The 16,351-nt window shown below is 36.0% G+C and overlaps 1 protein-coding gene across 1 annotated transcript in view; it reads right to left on the reverse strand.

Annotated features, from left to right (window-relative positions):
- ANGPT1 (angiopoietin 1) overlaps window positions 1–16,351 on the reverse strand; it is a 152,986-nt gene that overhangs the window by 68,303 nt on the left and 68,332 nt on the right. Inside the window, exons 2-4 of the mRNA XM_041412793.1 lie at window positions 14,175–14,330; window positions 13,165–13,286; window positions 4,293–4,525 (exon numbers count right to left, since the gene is read on the reverse strand). Of these exons, the coding sequence (XP_041268727.1) occupies window positions 4,293–4,525; window positions 13,165–13,286; window positions 14,175–14,330 (511 nt within the window). The remainder of the gene's footprint in view (window positions 1–4,292; window positions 4,526–13,164; window positions 13,287–14,174; window positions 14,331–16,351) is intronic.

The following is a 16,351-nucleotide window of genomic DNA, read 5'->3' on the forward strand; positions in this document are numbered from 1 at the left end:
CATCTTTTGTTGGAGAAATTAAAAGTTTCATGCATTTATCTACATTTTAATTTTGAGATTAATTAATCTTTAAATAGTTATTTTAATATTCACCATAATGAACAACCATTTACTTTTAAGGTTAGTGCACTTAAAAATGGGTGCTGCTATTTTAGAAATTCTTCCGTAGAAATTTACTGGCAGATGTTGCCAAGGTTTTTCCCTTACCTAAAATATACCAATATACACAGAAAATGTGACAAGTTTGTTTAGCCACAGACACAGGCCAAAATAGAGACATGTGAGTCCCCATGGTAGACTGCATTTATTTGACTCTCTGTAGGCTTTGTGACCTGTTAGAGTGTCTGTTTGAAGGATTACATGCAACTGAAACTCTAGAATCACTCACACTGGGAAAGAGGTGGGTGGTATTTTGGAAACCGAATGCACAACATTTCCAAGTTTTACAGGTGGCCCTCATCCCAAAACTGGTCTGTACCAAAACTGACACTGAAAATGGGATCTGGATTTTCTATTTAGGTCCACCTATATTTAAATTTTTTTTCATTTGTGTTCTTTTACCTTTTCACTTGGTTTTTTTGGTTGGTTGATTTGATCTGGTTGGTTTTGTTTTTTTTTTTTTTTTAAATCTTTCTCATTTGCCTTTATATTCATCAGAAATTCTCCTAATATATGCCTAGGCACAGTGGAAGCACTAAAGCAGATTTCTTAGGGTTTTCATCCAGTTCTAGGGACTTTGTTAGCTCCTTAGACTGTTTTACTGAACAGAAACAGTTTCTGTTCAGCCCTGTATCTCTATACTACCCAGCTATATTATTCATAGGCTCCAAGCCGGAAAATTTCAGACAGTGTCCCAATTTATTTAAATTAGTCTAAAAATAAGTCTTCTGATATGATTATGTCATTTACTGGAGTAAATGTATATCATGTTCTGTAATCAAAAAACAGTGATTATCACCAGATTTGTTTCAAATTTATTGGTTTATCTATATTCTATTTTTTACTTTCACAAATGGGAAAATCCTCAATACTATGACTTACAAGAAAAAGAAAATAATTTTCCTCTCTATGGCTTATCCTGGGAGAGAATTTACAAATGGATGGATGGATGGATGGATAGATGGATGGATAGATAGACAGATAGATAGATAGATAGACAATTTTTAAAATATTATGGCATAAATGTAAGATAAAATATAGTAACTTAATTTCCTAAATTTTTAATTTAGGAAAATCTGACAGAGATACATAAATCCATTCTCAAAATACCACAGGATTTAGACACACTTTGCAATTCCTCTCAACTCTGTTGTTCATACTTATAAAGTTCCTCATCTTTGACAGTCTGGCTTTCCAGACTTGATGCCTCACTTAGGTTGTGCTTTCTGTCAAAGATGAGTGTCCCTATTAAAGACCCATAGTTCTTAATAGGACCCATCTTTTTCTATCTCTACAGCTTTTTAATAATAAAAAAATATTTATCCATCTCTATGATATGTAGTAATCTTTACCTGAATTACTTAAGTCCTCTTTTTATCAATGGAAAATACTTCCCAGTGTTACTGGCTGTTCCTTTTCTCCCTATGATTAATTATTTTGGGCATTTACAAAACAGCATTCCACATATTTTCTTTCCCACCTAATAGATCTGTATGTTACAGCTCTGTCTTCTCATATGAACATTGTTCCAGGACTCTAATTTTTCCATTGTCCTATTCTTTTCTGGACCGTTTCCATTTCTGCTATATCCCTCATGAAATTAGATTACTGAGATTTACCAAAGTATAAGACAGAAGAGGTGTCACTGATTTATGTATCACTTTTTTTATTCTCCATTTCCCAAGAAACACCAGTTCTCACAGAGAATTTTTTGTTTTGATCATTAGTACACATATCAAGACTTGTTGTATCTTATTTTGGTGTAAATTTAGAGTAGATGCAGTGGTACTTCCCAATATGCATATATTTTCACCTTCAACACATATTTTCACAGTCTGAAGTTGGCATTAATTTTTGGCACAACCTTCAGTACATAGTCTTCATTAGAGTGGTCTTGTGCTCCAGGAAAATATTATTTTAACTTCAGCTATCTGGCTACTTCTTCAGCTGTGAATATACCTACCAAAACCATTGGTCAGTTAGACTTAATCAAACAATAGGAAAGAAACATTTCTTCACTTGAACATTTCTTTTTAAGTTATTCTCCTCAAAGAACAAAGGTATCCAAGGAAAATTCTGAACCTGATAATATATATTACCTTTTGTAATGTTCAAAATCAAGGGCTTAGTTAGGCTATTAAAGTTATATTTAGGTACTTAACTGTGCTAAGCATCGTTTACTTCCATAGTTCCTCAGAAGTTAAAAAGACCATTGAAAACTCAGGTTTTCAGGCACCTGAATTTGTACCCAGGAGCCCAATTTGAAACATCCACTTCTGTATTCCTCATTCAAAGTTTTTATAAGAAGCAGCTGAGGAAACTAAGTTTAGGAAAAATGTTGGTTTGTTTGTTGGTTTTTTTGAATCATATTCAAGACTGTTAGAAAATCTTTTTAAGCTTTAAAGAACTTGCTATATATCTCTGTATGAGAATAATATATCTTTCATTTTGTTATTGATTTTAAAATACTCCTGAGCTTTATTAGAACACACTGGACACAGCCTTGCCAGGTTTCTTTGCCAAAAGGCCATAAAACATAATAAAGGATTTGCATTGCATCACAATATTTCTCTACTGATATGAGAACAGCCTTCTATGAAACATGTTATTTAATTCCAAATGCTAGGGAACTATACAACAGAATGAGCAGAAGGGAACATTTAGAATGAACATGAGAGGAAGAAAACATTTTTTCAAAACAGAAATGTAGTCTATCAACACTGGCCCAAGCATGCAACACTTCCAAAGTAAGAGATTTAATCCTCATGACTGGAGCAGTTTATATTTAAGCCACACAAGTTGCATGGGAATATATAGCAGAGAGAAAACCCACATTGCCTTGAGCTGGATAGCTTGATTGATCTAGTATGTCTTCTGCCTCTTGGAGAAAGCACTGAATTATGATACAGGTGGCAAGTAATGATAGTAATGATACAGGTGACAAGTTTTCAGTTGGGGTGATGGGGTAGTTGTTTGCATTTTAGTTTTCTTTTGGGTTTTTTTTTGGTTTTTTTTGTTTTTTTTTTTTTTTAAGTCGATGGCACTTAGAGCTCTAGAATGACAAAGATCTATTATGCTGGGCTCTTCAGACTTCTGATACCTCTCAGAGAACTCCTTGATCCATGCTTCCACAATTGCTAAAAGACTATCACACTCACATGTCTACAGTTTCTCTCTGTGTTTATCCTGTGCCTTTCTCAGAAGGATTTTTATGTTGCCATTTCTGTATGACTTTGCCTTATTTTTCATAGATAATAATATATTCTTCCAAGTGTACCACTTCCATTTTGTACAGTGGTTTCCACCCCTTCCTGGACCAGTTTGGGTGAAAAGGATTTCTTTCTTAATACATTCTGCAGTGTCCTTGGCATTTGAAAATTGAAATTCTATCTGAATTTCTGTCTCTGTCTCTGTAAGAAAACTGTTTACTAAGAAAGACATACTTGAGGAAAATTGTCCTACAGAGTCTTTGCAGAGCTCTTCGTTCAATGTTATTTCTACCTTTTTTGTTTGGAGCACCCAGAAACAAACAAAACACAGCAAGACAGAAGAAAGCAAAATGATCCCTTATTATAAATAAGATCTAATTCAACAGAAGAAATTAATCTTTTTGATATCTACCTATAGCATCATAAGAGCCTGTAACCAGACTATGTGCATATCTGTGTAACAACCTCTGAATTACTTTCCTTTGGTTAGTAGCCTGTTCTCTCCATTGACTGAAAAGGAAGTCAAGAGTAGATGAGGTACTGTAAAGTTAAGACCCATGGTTGGTTGGCTTACTTCCAGCAGAAGGAGACAGATACTCAGAGAAAAAAAATCAGTATTGTTAGTACAAAGGCAACGTAATTTTGGCCTATATCTGCTATGGTCAAGATATAAAAACTCAATGACATTAAATTCAAAGAATCAAATATGGCTGTTGGTACAAGGATCAGCCTCAGCATTGTCTGAACTTTATCTGATTTGTGGGTTCTCTTCAGCTCTTTTCTCCTCAATTATAATGTCTTTTTCTTTCTTGGAATAAGACCATTAAGTTTTACTTTTTCAAAAAATTTAGGTCTTAATTCACAAGATATTTCCTAGTAGTTCTAATGTACTTTATAATGTACTTTATAATGCCACTTTCTTACCTCCTTCCTTGGAGCAGAGGGTGATCAGGGTGTGAACTGTATCCATCAATTCCAGCTGCTGTTTCTGCAGGACACTGTTATTGCTTGTTGCCTTGTTTAACTGCTTCTCTAGTTCCTGGATTATGTAGCTTTGTCGTGTGACTAAGCTTTGTAGGTTCTCCTTTTCCTCCTTCAAAGTGGCCAACTCCTCTTTGTGCCTTTCTTCCATCTCTAGAATTCTGTGTTCAAGTAAACTAAAATGAAATAAAACAATTAGTAAATATTATTTCATGCCATCACAGTTAATAACACAGAAATAAGGACATTTCTTTCAGTGTATAATTTACTACCTAAATCAATAATTCTAAAATATGTCACATGTAAGTAATTCAGCCCACTGAGTCAACCATAACTGATCTCTAAGGCTTCATTTTGTGATGTTTGCATGTTGTGGTGCTTAAAGGGCATGGAACTGCATATGTAGGTACTATTCTGATTTACAAATATGCACAAGCATAGGACCAGTAAAACATTTGAATGTAAAAGCTGAGGCAGAAGAGCCTGAGGTAGGCAGAGGAGAGAGAAGAGCAGGGAGTTGAAGAGGACATGGTTGGTAACACGAATAGATCAACATGATGAGACAAAAATCAGGGCCAACTGAAGAAGAATTTGTGAAGTGTCTTGTCACTGAGAGGAAAATAAGCATCATAAGTTATGGAGGACCATCAAGGTGTGTGGAACTTACAATAAATGTACTTTTTGATGTGGTCTGTGAAGCTGGCATAAGAATTTCCCACCAGATAAGCAGTACCTGCTTTCACATTAAGAATAGTACTGTTTTCCCAAAAGGTAAATCAGCAACTTGCATTTTAATGTAGGATTCCCTTTTTCCTTGAGTCCACATACCTATCCCACTAACACTTCCCAGCCATGTTTGGTTGTTCCACAAAAGGCCCTCAGGCAGAAAATTGTGGGGCATCATGCTATCTGCTTACACCAATTTTTATAAAGAATTTTGCACATGTATAGAAACACTTTCTCTGGATTAATATTCTTTTTCTAGTACCCTTTCTGTGCTGTGCTGGAAGTGTTCAATTTACCAAGATCAAAGGCGTGTCAGATTACATCTAGAAAAATAGTGGTGTGGTAGACTTAAAGGACAGCTAATATCTGTCAGCCATGAACAAGAAGCATTTCTAGGACAGTGCTTTGATGCTGTGGTGGGAATTTAACAGAAAGAATGCATTAGTATTAGATAAAGAAATTAATTTAATCTCACTGCTACTTTCTCTTTGGGGTTTCTGTTGTATGCACCACAGGTTTTGTTTCTCATGCCCAAAAACCAAATGGTGGTTAAAAACTTGCCAACAAACTGCTTCCTGCTCAACTCAGCCTTAGGTTTTATTTATTTGCACTCTCCCTTTACCTTTGTTTTTACTTCTGGATAATAGATCAGTGGCAAAATGCCTGCATAATTTTAGGTCATTTAACCTAACAGAGGAATGTAATAAAATCCATATGGAGTTGCTTCTACTCTATATCATGGAGCCTTAATATGAGCTGTTAAAGATGATAACAATGCAAAGATTAAATTCAGGTACCAAAATTTGCTGTGCAAGCTAGAATGAGATAATTTTTTCAAAGCAGCAATTTTTTTTCTGAAATATTATAAATTTGGAATTTACAAAGATCCTGAAGAAAACATACTTTTTAATATCAACATGTCTAATTCTGTGAAAATCACAAGCATCTGAGTAAAGGGAGCAAAAAAGTAAAGATGTGAGGGAAAATATATTTTTGTCGGGTCCCAAACACAAAGGAGAATTCATTTCATTTTAAAAGACTCATTAATTAGAAACTAAATAAGATTTAGTGGACTGAAATAAGATGGTAGAAGGTTACACCCTGAAAAAATTATGGATTTTGAAGCCAAAGACTATAAATTATTTTAGCACCTTATCAGAGCTGTGGCTGATTTTTCATCGCTTGAACACTAACATTAAACATCATGTTTAGATTCACACCATGGTCTCGATTCACATGGATTTTTTTGAGAATGTGTATGTGGTAGTCTTTGAACTTTCTTATGCAGAAGGTCAAATGTAATTTAGTTTGGCAGAAGCACTTGAAAATCTTCAGACAGATTTGGTTCTAGTCATAAAATATTGTAAAAAAAACCAATCTCCTTTTGAAATTTATCAGTTCTATCCACGGAATAATTTTATTTGCTGATAATTTTTCACAGAAATTATTGAAGTTCTGGTTGTGACTCTAGATTTTAACTTTTTTTGATAGACTAATTACACCAATGCACTTGGGCTAGGAGAAAGGTGGCCTGGTCACAGTCTGTAATAGAAAGGTGCTAGGTGGGGCCACGTCCCAGTCTGACATCTTACAGTCCCCCAAAATGTTGTGTATTTTCAATGCAAGACGTCACTAAGGAAGACAGAATACAGCTTTATGGTTATATAGTAAGAAAAGACAAAAAAGTTCCCTTTATCCTTATCCATGTAGTACATACACTACAATGTATTTCCTTAATTCCACCGTATCCTATCTGCATGTCCACAACTAAATAATTTCCATATCTGAATCATTTCATGTCAAAGAAAGAGCCTTTGACAGCCACAGTTTATGCATTGCATTATTTGTTTCCCACTGTGGCCTTTCTAAAACCATGGTAAATGAATCCAGGGGGATGACAATCTTATTTGTGGCAGGACTGGCCACCTCAAGCAAGAAAAGAGAAGCTGACAATGTTTAGAGCTCCACAGTTTGGAATCTACAGAGCCAAATAGGAAGCAGATGTTTCATGGCTTTAATAATAATACATACTAATATTTCTGAGTGGTGTGTCAACATGTGGTGGAAAGATGGAAGTGTCATAGCACTTGCTTCCTTTAGTTTTCTATGTAGATTAAAAGTCCTGTAATTATAAATTGCAAAACTATGCTATTTTCAGGAATGCAGATATATTTATGTGATTGGCTTTCTACATCCATAAATCTATACCAGATAAAAGTAAGTCCTGAGGATAGGACAAGTCCCTGTATTTCTGGGAGAAGTCCAAAATATTCATTTTTGTTTTACTATGAAACAATGAGAAAACTTTGGTCAAATCTCCAAATGAGCAAAAGAAAAGTCTTCACACAGATTGGGGATTTCTGAATTGGACTGTTCCAAAAGGAAGAAATCCTTCAATAGCGTGAGAAAATCTGCTCTTATGGCTTTTGACAGCAATATGGGCAGAATTATTAATTTGTATTGTTATATTAATATTTTTATAGACAATTTAAATTTAAAAAAATGCTAGGAAATTCAAAAAAATCTTGAAACTGATTGAAAGCAATTTAAAAGGTATTTAGGGTTATTTTAACTGTGGCAAGAAGACTCTGTTGTCTCTTTTTTGTAACACCAGACAAACTCTAACAGACAAATACCATTAAGAAATAACTTTGCTGAGCACTTGGTAAAGATATTTTCTCAAATTTTTAAGGGAGCATTCCTTAAAAATTTAACACAGAGTTAAAATTAAAATATTTTTAATAATTTTCATTAACAGCCATTGCCAACACAAAATAACGAAAATGGAAAGAAGGCTGTCTCTATATGAATCAGTCCAATATCCTCAAAAGGCTGACTGAAATATTCTTTTATAACACTTTTCAGCTACATGTTATGGCTCTTTTTTGCAGTAAGTTTCCTCTATTAATTTCCTTTACATTTCAAATTCCTATACAATTCTTATATGTTTGGAATTTCTAAATTTTTGAAAATACTACTAATCTAGGCACATGAAACATTAATGGGAACAACAACACAAAAAAAATAAATCACCATTCACCAGAAGCATCATACAAATATACACACATTTACTTCTGAAGATGCACACACAAACACAAAGATATGTTTTTATAATTGGAGCCTTCAATTTGGGGAAATAAATCAGGCATTTGGGGAACAGAATAAAGTTGTGAATAAACAAGTGTTGTTACCACGAACAAATACCAATATTACCCACTGGATAATGACACTTTGGAGTATTATTTACACACAGACAAAGACACACGCAGATCCCAAACCCAGACAAATTTAATATTTCTAAGGGTTAGCTATGTCTCAGTGTCTAATGTAGTGGTTTTGGTGGGGCTAGGAATCTATTTTCAATGGCATAAATGATATCTTGACTTTGTCAGCCTGTGGAATGACTCGGTGCAATGCCTCAGTGCAACAGTGCTGTGTCCAGCTGATTCAGAAAAAAACCTCTACCAGTGCTGGAGAGGGTAGAATACCCATACAGAAGGCAAAGAATGACTTCTAGTGAAGGCTGTTGTCATTTTGAAAGGTGATGAAGTAGAACATGTAGGAAACACTCTGGTAGCTGTTCAAGGGAGAAGGAAAGTATGGTTTAGACAATCTGCCTTATAAGGTAGTTTAATCACTAATCCATTCCAGACCACAGAAGTTTAAGAGATTTTTTTAAACATTTGTTTTCAGAATCCTCAGTTTAGACTTGTGAGAACAGGATATAGACCAGACATTGGAGATGGACATCTTTTGCATTAAAATAATCTTTATAAAAATATGATTTATTAAATATACAGATTTGTTGAGGTATTCAATAATTAAAGACAAGTAATGTCACAGTAGAAAAGTGGGGTTTGGCCATATGTATGTAGGTTTATTTTATCTTACATGCATGGAAAGACAAATGGGTAGAGGATTTCAATGCTTACTTTTGAGTCCAAGAACATTATTTTAAAAAGAAAGCCTGAGACAGCTTCTTTGTACTTCCTTTTAGGTGAGTGAAATTTTCCCTATGTTGTTAAGTGCTGACCACTCATGCTACCTTGGGAGTCTGATACTGTCTGATCACTTTAAGGAAATATGAAAATATGTGTCCCCCTATTTCTCAGGGCTAGTAAATTATCAAGTCACCAGTAAGTCTACTTTTTATATCAATGACAAGATAATTCACATAAGTGTAAAACTGGGAGTTTTCTTTTTACTATATGCACAACCTTCAAATAAAAGTTGACAGACATATTGTGATTCCTCATCTTTCACACAGTCAGACACATTCAAGAACCATTCTTGAGTCCTTGCTTTTTATAGCATGCAATAATTCTTGTACTGAACGTGTTAATCCAGTATTATTTTCCGCAAATTCAAGCAAGATTTTATGTTTAAATTTCACTTCCACAATTTGTTGATGGAAGATCCAGAATTTCATTGTATTTTTCCTCATTTGTTTCATTTTAACAAATAGAAAGGTTTTTTACACTTGCATATAGAAACAGTTGGCACATTACAAATTAAATGCAGCTGGTACACTCTGGGGAAAAAAAAAAAAGGGGGTTCATAAGGCACTTAAGAAGGGAAAATTTTCAAGAATAAATCAAAATAGCATTGAGAAAGCCCTTGTGGGAAAAAAAATGGCAATGGAAGAAACCACCGTTTACATTATAGTGGGTGGGAACCACAAAACCAAATTATTTATGGCATGAGAACACTCAATAGACACATGATTCTAAGGCAAATGTGACTCTACTTATGCCACAGAATATCTTCCATTTCAGTGGAACAAAAAAAAAAAAATTGGCCCCTCTTCTGAGCAGAGACAGGCAGTAAAGAGAAAGGCCAAGAATAGACATATTTCTGGTCTAAAGAACATGCACTGCTCCCTTGTTGATACACAGTGTTAATTTTATTTAAGGTTAATATGCAAGTTACTGTAGTATATCAATGGTCTTTTATTGTTATTATAAAATTCTGCATTTCTTTCATCCAAGATTCAGTTCTATGAATGTGATTAATATCTTAATTTTTATTTTATATAGAGGAAATTTAAGCCCAGAGAGAGAATCTATTAGCTCACAGTACACTATCTCTTTTGATTGTTTTTGTAAAGGCAATAGTTCCTACACTAGTTCCCACTGTGCTGTAAACCTACTGCAAAAGAAAGATCCTTTCCAAAATAACTTACAGTCCACCTACATAATGTGGATAAAAGGAATTTTCCCTATTTATTGGTGTGTAAGTGATATGGAGAGGGATTATGAGTACCTAACTGCAAATAGCTACTAAACACAGCCTGATGAGTAATCCGCAAATATTGTTTAAATTTAAGCAAGCTAAAATCGTTGGCATGTCCAGAAGCCTGGTATCTGCTGAGGTTACCAAGATTTGTCTCACAGTCAACCTGACACAATTGATTTCAAAGTTAGAACCTGCAAGGCCGAGACTGCACAGTTCTCTGTGAAGAGAAGATGATGATACAAGGGTGGCTGATCCATATTTAAGTGTAATTATAATACTGCCTTCTCTCTAATTTTATCAGTCCGGAGGAGACTTTAAAAGGACCCACACAATGCATACCAGGTCCTTGCTTTGCAACAAGATAAAATTCTGTGTGCTTTTCCATCTATTCACAAATATCTATACCCCTGAGACTAACAACAAAAATTGTGCTTTTAAAAATAGCCCTCCTTTTTATCTGACTTTTCAAAACCCATTTTATCATAATGTCAGCCAAGTCAAAGGTCAATTCAAGTAAGGCTAATTTGTTTACTGACATGAAGGCTTTTTACTCTGATTCATTCCTAAGGTAAATAAATAAATCCTAAGTATACAAGACGCAGACTTTTAAGCAGCCAATAAAATTTTGTTGCTAACCATATTGCAGCAGATAAAAGTACAAGTACTTATATACTTAACCAATGCTTGAATCAAGTCCATTTTGAAATAAATTTGTAAAATATGTAGAATGAACCCTGCCAATCTGTCTGTGGATTACAAGGAGAGCCCACACAAGCAGTTAAGGTGAATTACCTATTTTTCAGATTGCTGAAGAAAAAGTTAATCCCACACTAATTTATTCACTTTTCTCATTGGTTAAGGGACATCTCTGGAGTTCAAGAGTTTTCAGGGTAATTAAATTTCTTCAGAATAACATTTGCTGGAATTACTGGTTGCAAACAGTTTTTAGATTAAACACATTATATTGGTTTTCATAATCAGTAGCAATAATGATATATTATTCAAACAGCTTTGCAACAGGACACATTTTACAAGCACATTTCTTCATATCAATATTTTCTATTTTTCATCATTACCAGTATTTTGCCTTCTTTACCCTGTAGCCTCTTGCCCACTGTGATGCTAGTCTGCCTTATGCATAACCCGGGACAAGGTTTCTCTGCCTCAGCTGCCGGTTCCTGTCCAGCAGCACGAGGTCACACTGCTCTCTTTGGAAGACTGACTGATCTCAGTCCTCTGCTGCTTGCACTGCATGCTTCAGTGTCTGCCTCATCTTAAAAGCTGTTTGCCTCATTTCAATATCAAATGTAGAGAGAGGAAATAGAAATCTTAGTCCTAGTCAGACAGACCTCACAGTTGTTCTTTCTAGAAGCGAGCTGAGTGAGGCTGAGGAGTCAAAGCGCTCCCTGTCCTCCCTGCTCCCGCCCGCCCAGAGGCAGCACTGGATTTATTGGGAGTTCCAAAGAGCAGTGAGGAAGGGGAGCAGCTTTTCCCACTGCCCTGGGTGCCAGTGAGCTGCTGTGAGGAAAGGCCAGAGCTGCCCCGTGCTGGGCACAGCTGGCTCCAGTCAGCTGTACAGCATCAGGAGAGAGGGAAAAAGGGAGAGAAACAATGCTGCAGACACCAGGGTCAGAGAAGGGGAAGGAAGGAGGCACTGGAGCAGACACAGCCCTGCAGCCTGTGGGAGAGCCCATGGGGGAGCAGATATTTCCCATGAGAATCCTATAGTGGAGCAGATATGTCCAGAAGGAAGCTGACACCTGTGCAGAGCCCATATGGTGCATTTCTACCCTGAAGTACAGAGCCTGTGGGAAAGAACCGTGCTGGAGGAGGGAAAAAACTTGAGCAAGAAGGCATGGCAAAGTGTTGTGCTTTGTCTACTGTCTACAATCACAATTCCTCATCCCCTTGTACTGCTCAGAGGGCATATAGAAGAATCAGGACTGAAGCTGACCCTGGGAAGAAGGGGAGGTAGAGGTGAAAGGTCTTTTTGGGTTTGTTTCTGTTTCTCACCATCCTACACTGTTATTAATTGGTAGTAAATAAGGCTGTATTGCCCATGACAGTAACTGATGAGTGATCTCCCTGTCTTTATCTCAACCACGAGTTTTTCATCATATTTTCTCCATGTTCTGATGATGAGGGGGAGTGAGAGAGTGTCTGGGTGGGCGTCTGGCATCCCAGACAAGGTCAGCTCAAATGTTCTCTGACATACCGAGCTGCTAAGCCCAGTGGCTTCAGGTGCCGAGTCCCTGTGTCACAGAAAGGGAACACTGGAACTGCTTCCCAGCTCTCAATTTACTGCTTAAAAAGTTGTGTTGGTAAATAGTTTTTTCATCAGCTTAAACAACAACCCCAAATATTTACCACTGACTTCTTAAAATGGAGGATGGCTACAAGTATGCTATGGAGTATGTAAGGAGAGAGATCCTTCTACATGCCTTGTCTTTGAATCCTTTAAAATTAGAAAGATGAATGAATGAAAATTTTCTGTTTCAGAAGCAATTTAAGGTAGTTTAAAATCTCATAATTTAATATTTTTCTACTTGAAAATGCTCTTAAAAGTTATCCCTGTGCTTTTAGGTTGCAGGAACTGTGGTCATATTACTAAGTTGTCATGAAACAGTGTAAGATGTAAATTTACAGTTAATATGAAAAGTGGTAAAAATCAGTTTACATTTATCATACAGGACAAAATACAGTGTAAGTTCACACCCCAGGTGTTTTAGTGAGTTCATAAATATTACCTATGCTGTTCACTTACCTTATTGCTCCTTTCATCAGTTGCTTAAAACAAAGTATACACAGACCACTTTGTAATGAACAGAGAAAGAGACCAATTACTCAGACTCACCTATTTTTCTCATGAATTTTTAGGATTTCGTGTGTCTGTTGTAGCAGCTGTTTTTCTAGCTTGTATGTCGACAGGGAATTTTCCAGTAGCTGAATTTCAAGTCTGGATGTTTGATTTAGCACCTTAAGGATAAATTAAAAACATTAATGTTTATATTGTCCTGGATATTTTCTTTTAGCAGCCTAATATAATAATTTAATTCTGATTTGATGATTTGTCAAAAATTGTTTCTAAATCCTTTTTTAACCTCAGCTGCTCAGCTGGTGCAGATGAACTCAATCAAACTACACTGATATGTACCAGCTGATATTCTGTCACTAAAACTGTAGGATAGTAGTGGATCAGCAGAGAGAGGCAAGGTGACTGCCAAACAAGCTTCATTTCAATGGAAAAAACAAGAGACATGCCTCAGGCGTGCATTCCTACAAAGCATGCTTAAACCAGAAAAGTGCAAGAGTACTTGGAATGAAGTCAAAGTGTTGCATCTGCTATTTTGTAAATAGAGCTCCTACTTTAGCTTTCCCCTGCATTCTCTCTTTTGTGGTGTCGGCAGTTCAGTGCCTTATTTTTGTTTGAAATCGTTGACATCCACGGAGCAATCTGAATTGTCCATTTTTGTTGTCCTACACAGCTTGAAAAATTGGGAAATGATTGATATACAACAACAATGAAGATCAAAAGTTGTGATTTATCCTGTTACTCATTATTTAGCCTGACACTTTTATCATTGACAATAGGTGGCTGTTTATTGAAAGTCAAATGCTGCTTTAGTTTCCTGAGCAGTCCTACCTTTTTTGCACACACACAGAGCTAAATATACTAACCAAATGAAATCAAAAGAAAGACACATAACAAGGGTCAATCATCAATGCTGTTATTACCAAGAAACAAAGCGTGTTTCCTGGACCCCTGTGTTGAAATGTTTTGTGTGGTAATGCATTAGAAAGGAAAGAGTTTGGGAAATGTTCTCTGCAATTAACAGCTTTTTGAAAACCACGCTGGGAACATACCTGGGTTTCAACATCCGTGAGTTTTCTTGTCTGCTCTGCTGTCTGGCTGAGGAGGCTGGTCCCTATCTCGAGCATGGTAGCAGTGTGGTTCTGCACAGCATTCTGCTGCAGCTGCACCATCTCTGATTTCATGTTTTCCACAATGTAGTTCTCAAGCTGTAAAAGAGAACAGGTTGTAGCTGCAGTATTTTTACCTGTTTAGGCATTCTGGTGTCATAAAGGGTGAATAGCTGGCATTCTTGTCAAAAGCAGAAATTTTAATATTTTCAGGGGCGATCTCAAGTCTCAGTTGACCATATGACTTTTAGGGTAGGGATTTGATTATCTTCCCCTTTCAGCTAGAGTTCCAATATTTTTCCAAGTATCAGGGTCTGTGTTAAGGTTGCAGTGAACATTTGTCATGGAGATAGCAGCTCCAAAATAAAACCTTAAAAGACCAAAGCACACCAGAGGAAAACATAAAACCCTATTTGTACATCATAACTTAAATGTGAGTCTTCCATGGAAGAGATCCTACTGTATTCTACATCCCCTGGTTTATGTCTGGCATTCAGGAATATGATTTTTTTTATTCAGTTGAATCCCCCAAAAGATTTTTCACAAACTCAGCAATAAACACAGCTTAGTTTAATTGAGATAAAAAATTTCTAAAGGACTGGTGACACTGTCATGCCAATAAAAGAAGGAAGTTGTTGTCCAAAAAGCATAGAAAGCTGGTTTGCTCCTTTGCTTTTTTGTTCTTGATATTTGGTTTTACTTGGCAAATTATTGAACAAAATCTGAACTAGAACCCTCTAAATAAATTAAGTACCCCAGAGAGGGGTGCTTCTTGTTGCAGTTTGTTTTAGTCTGTGTAAGCAGAATCATTCCCTTTTAGCTGACAGTGTCCTTGCCCAGCCACAGCAGGCCATAAAACCAGGGCCAGTCTACAGTATGATAAGATTGTTTCTTACTTATATAAGCATTGTTCTTTCTTGATGTCCTCCGTAAAGCTTTAATGTTTCTTACTTATATAAGCATTGTTCTTTCTTGATGTCCTCCGTAAAGCTTTAACATAAAGACAGGTTGCCCAGAACATAGTTTTCAGTACCTTCCGCTGAAGTAACCAGTTGGAGTCCCGCTGGTTTAAACCCAGTGAAGATTTAGTCCTTAGCTAGTAGTTAGTCACTGTGACAGGTAAGTTGCACAACTAAATAGTAAGAACCAGATAGAGTTTATTTGAATACTGCAAAAAGGAGTGGTAGTCAGACATAGAGTGTGATTAGTAAGAATGGCTGCTTTCATTTTTTCTATAGGTATACCTGTGGGCCCTAGGGGCCACGACTTTTAGATATTCTAATGAGTCACTTCAGTTGAGCTCACAAAATATTTATTACAAGTTTGATCATTTATGTGCACCTACTAGTTTTATGAACATTATTACAGAAATAGGACACAATGTAAAATATTTTCTGCATAAGACAGTTGTTGATGTTTGTTTGTTTGTTTGTTTATCCCAATCTCAAGAAACAATAACCATCATGGTCAAAACTAAAGTGGATGTCCTAAAGTTTCAGAAAACAAAAAAGTTTGCTTGAATTGCCAGGTAACCACTCTGGGCTGAAAACCTGGCGAGTGTTTTAAGGGGTTGGTAACATGAATTTTTGAATAGTTTGATAAGTATTTAAATGAGATTTTACAGCCAAAGAAAACTGTGTATTGCAAAGTGATGTCTGCAATGGATGTCACCATTTTCACCTCCCAGTGTAAGTTTAATGCTTTGATTTAGTTTATACTGTGAGACATTTTACAGATATTAAACAGGTTCAAGAAAGAATTTATTGATTCATTGCATTTCTATAACATTATTTTATTTTCAGAAGTATTTTGCCTGTATAGCATTTTCTCATAAGATAATTTATTTTTAGTCACCCTTTGCATCTCATTTTTCTAAACAGTTTTGGTTTTTTCCCTCAAACTATCTCTTGATTGCAAATAGTCCTTGTGAATGAACCCCATAAACTGGGTGATTGTCCTTTTCCATATTCAGGTCCGGAATATGGAGACTGATTCTGGAACATCTGAACAAGTTCAATTTCTCTGATGAATTTTGCTTCTTAATGAAACAAGGGGTACTGCTCATGACAGGTTACCAATACACCCATTTCCTCACATCCCATGTCTTTTGTTTGCAGATA

This window comes from Onychostruthus taczanowskii, unplaced genomic scaffold (genome assembly GCF_017590055.1).
Source record: "Onychostruthus taczanowskii isolate IOZ18803 unplaced genomic scaffold, ASM1759005v1 scaffold4, whole genome shotgun sequence".
Classification (NCBI taxonomy): domain Eukaryota; kingdom Metazoa; phylum Chordata; class Aves; order Passeriformes; family Passeridae; genus Onychostruthus; species Onychostruthus taczanowskii.